We start from the raw sequence: 1,551 nt of genomic DNA on the forward strand, positions 1-1,551 counted from the left end.
GTCAAAGGTATACTTGTCCAAATGGGTGTAAGTGTTTAAACCTTGTCCAAAATTATTTATTCTTTACATCTTCGTTTTAGTAATTTAGGCAGCTTTTCTCATCTGTTTATAGCCGTTTCTTTACACTTCTATCATTTACCACAGTTCTTTGAATGTTTTTTCTTTTGGACTAGTGGCATAACTTGAAAAAACCAAATGCCTATTACAGGTTTTCTTGAATATGGTTATAGTAAGAAACTGAAGTTTTATTGAACTTTAACTCCACCCTTGTTACTTGAACAAGTTTTATTGAACAAACTGAAACTTGCGTTTTGATGAGATGATTAAGCAACTGAGGGCATAACAATCTTGTCTTTGGTATTCTCAAATACTTGTTCTGCAATTACAGCGACACTACCTTCAGCCTTTTTGATCTCCATGTTCACCTTCTCATAAAAGCTACTGTCCTGCAGTGCATCAGCAACGTTACTCTCAAGTCCAACAGCCACAGCAGCTTCTGCTCTAGCTCCATAAACCACTTTCTGTACCAGTCTGAGCAGAATGAGTATTGTGACCATTTTCATACAAACTATATAAACATTTCGTGAATGGAAAATATGAGTAGTGTGGCGAGGTCACCTTGAATTTGGAAAAAAGAATTGCACCATAGCACATTGGACAAGGCTCACAAGAAGCATAAATCTCACAGTCAGCAAGTTCAACTTGATTCAGCTTTCGACAAGCCTTCACATGATATCATAAGATCCAAAATGGGTTAATTATATCGAACATAATAAGTAGAAAAAGTAATACATTTTGTTTAATGGGCAAATGTTATATTTTGTTAACCGAACTTTTAAACTCAACCGATCTATCCCTCCCTTCCACTTTCTAAGTAGAAAAGCTAATATGGTTTGAGAAATGAAGCAGCAAAATAGATATTCTAGATGCATGATGCTCTTTTAACAGTGAAATTCAAGACGGAAAATATAACAAGTGTTAACTAAACCTGTCTTATAGCAGTAATCTCAGCATGAGCAGTGGGATCAGTGTTTCTTCCAACCATGTTATGACAGCTTGCAACTATTTCATCATTTCGAACAATAACTGCGCCGTATGGGTAACCATCGCCAGTTTCAACCGCTTTATATGCTTCTTCAACTGCTAACGTGAGGAACATGTTTTCTCTATCCTCTGTAGCAACATATGTCAGTAGAGAATATAACGCAAATTACATAATCAAGTGTCATAAGAACACACATTATGGGACAAATTTAATGCATAATCAAAGCGCGATCTATTCTGCCTCCATATAGTGTGACAAATTAACATTACTTAATTGAACACACTTAACATCAACGGAAGATGGACAAAACTGCACAAGGGAATAACAAAACTACAAGAAGTTATAATTATGAATGATTTTACCATTGGAAGCAGTAGCAACACCCTTCATCATATGGTATTAGGATCAGATGAAAAAGATGTCAAGAATAATTGAGAGTGATCGTAAAAAGCGCTTAGAAGAAGAGAAGTGCAGAGAAACTAGACCTATTCCCTTGGAAATGTAGA

General features: G+C 35.7%; 1 protein-coding gene across 1 annotated transcript; it reads right to left on the reverse strand.

Annotated features, from left to right (window-relative positions):
• Nucleotides 1-224: 224 nt before the first annotated feature.
• On the reverse strand, nt 225-1,551 carry LOC124828394 (guanosine deaminase-like). The gene is made up of 4 exons (XM_047301680.2): nt 1,408-1,551; nt 989-1,173; nt 619-723; nt 225-521 (listed from the first exon to the last, which is right to left on the reverse strand). The coding sequence occupies exons 1-4, from the start codon at nt 1,436-1,438 to the stop codon at nt 324-326; spliced, it is 519 nt and encodes a 172-aa protein (XP_047157636.2). The 5' UTR covers nt 1,439-1,551; the 3' UTR covers nt 225-323.

The sequence above is a fragment of the Vigna umbellata genome, chromosome 8 (assembly GCF_029865625.1).
Source record: "Vigna umbellata cultivar VRB3 chromosome 8, Vumbellata_1.0, whole genome shotgun sequence".
In the NCBI taxonomy this organism is placed as follows: Eukaryota; Viridiplantae; Streptophyta; class Magnoliopsida; order Fabales; family Fabaceae; genus Vigna; species Vigna umbellata.

Excerpts from the sequence above, each read along its gene's own strand:
- LOC124828394 (XM_047301680.2), bottom strand. The coding sequence starts at position 1,438 with ATGATGAAGGGTGTTGCTACTGCTTCCAATG. Across the intron at positions 724-988 it reads AGATTACTGCTATAAGACAG|GCTTGTCGAAAGCTGAATCA; the intron begins GTTTAGTTAACA and ends TATCATGTGAAG. Across the intron at positions 522-618 it reads TTCTTTTTTCCAAATTCAAG|AAAGTGGTTTATGGAGCTAG; the intron begins GTGACCTCGCCA and ends AGACTGGTACAG.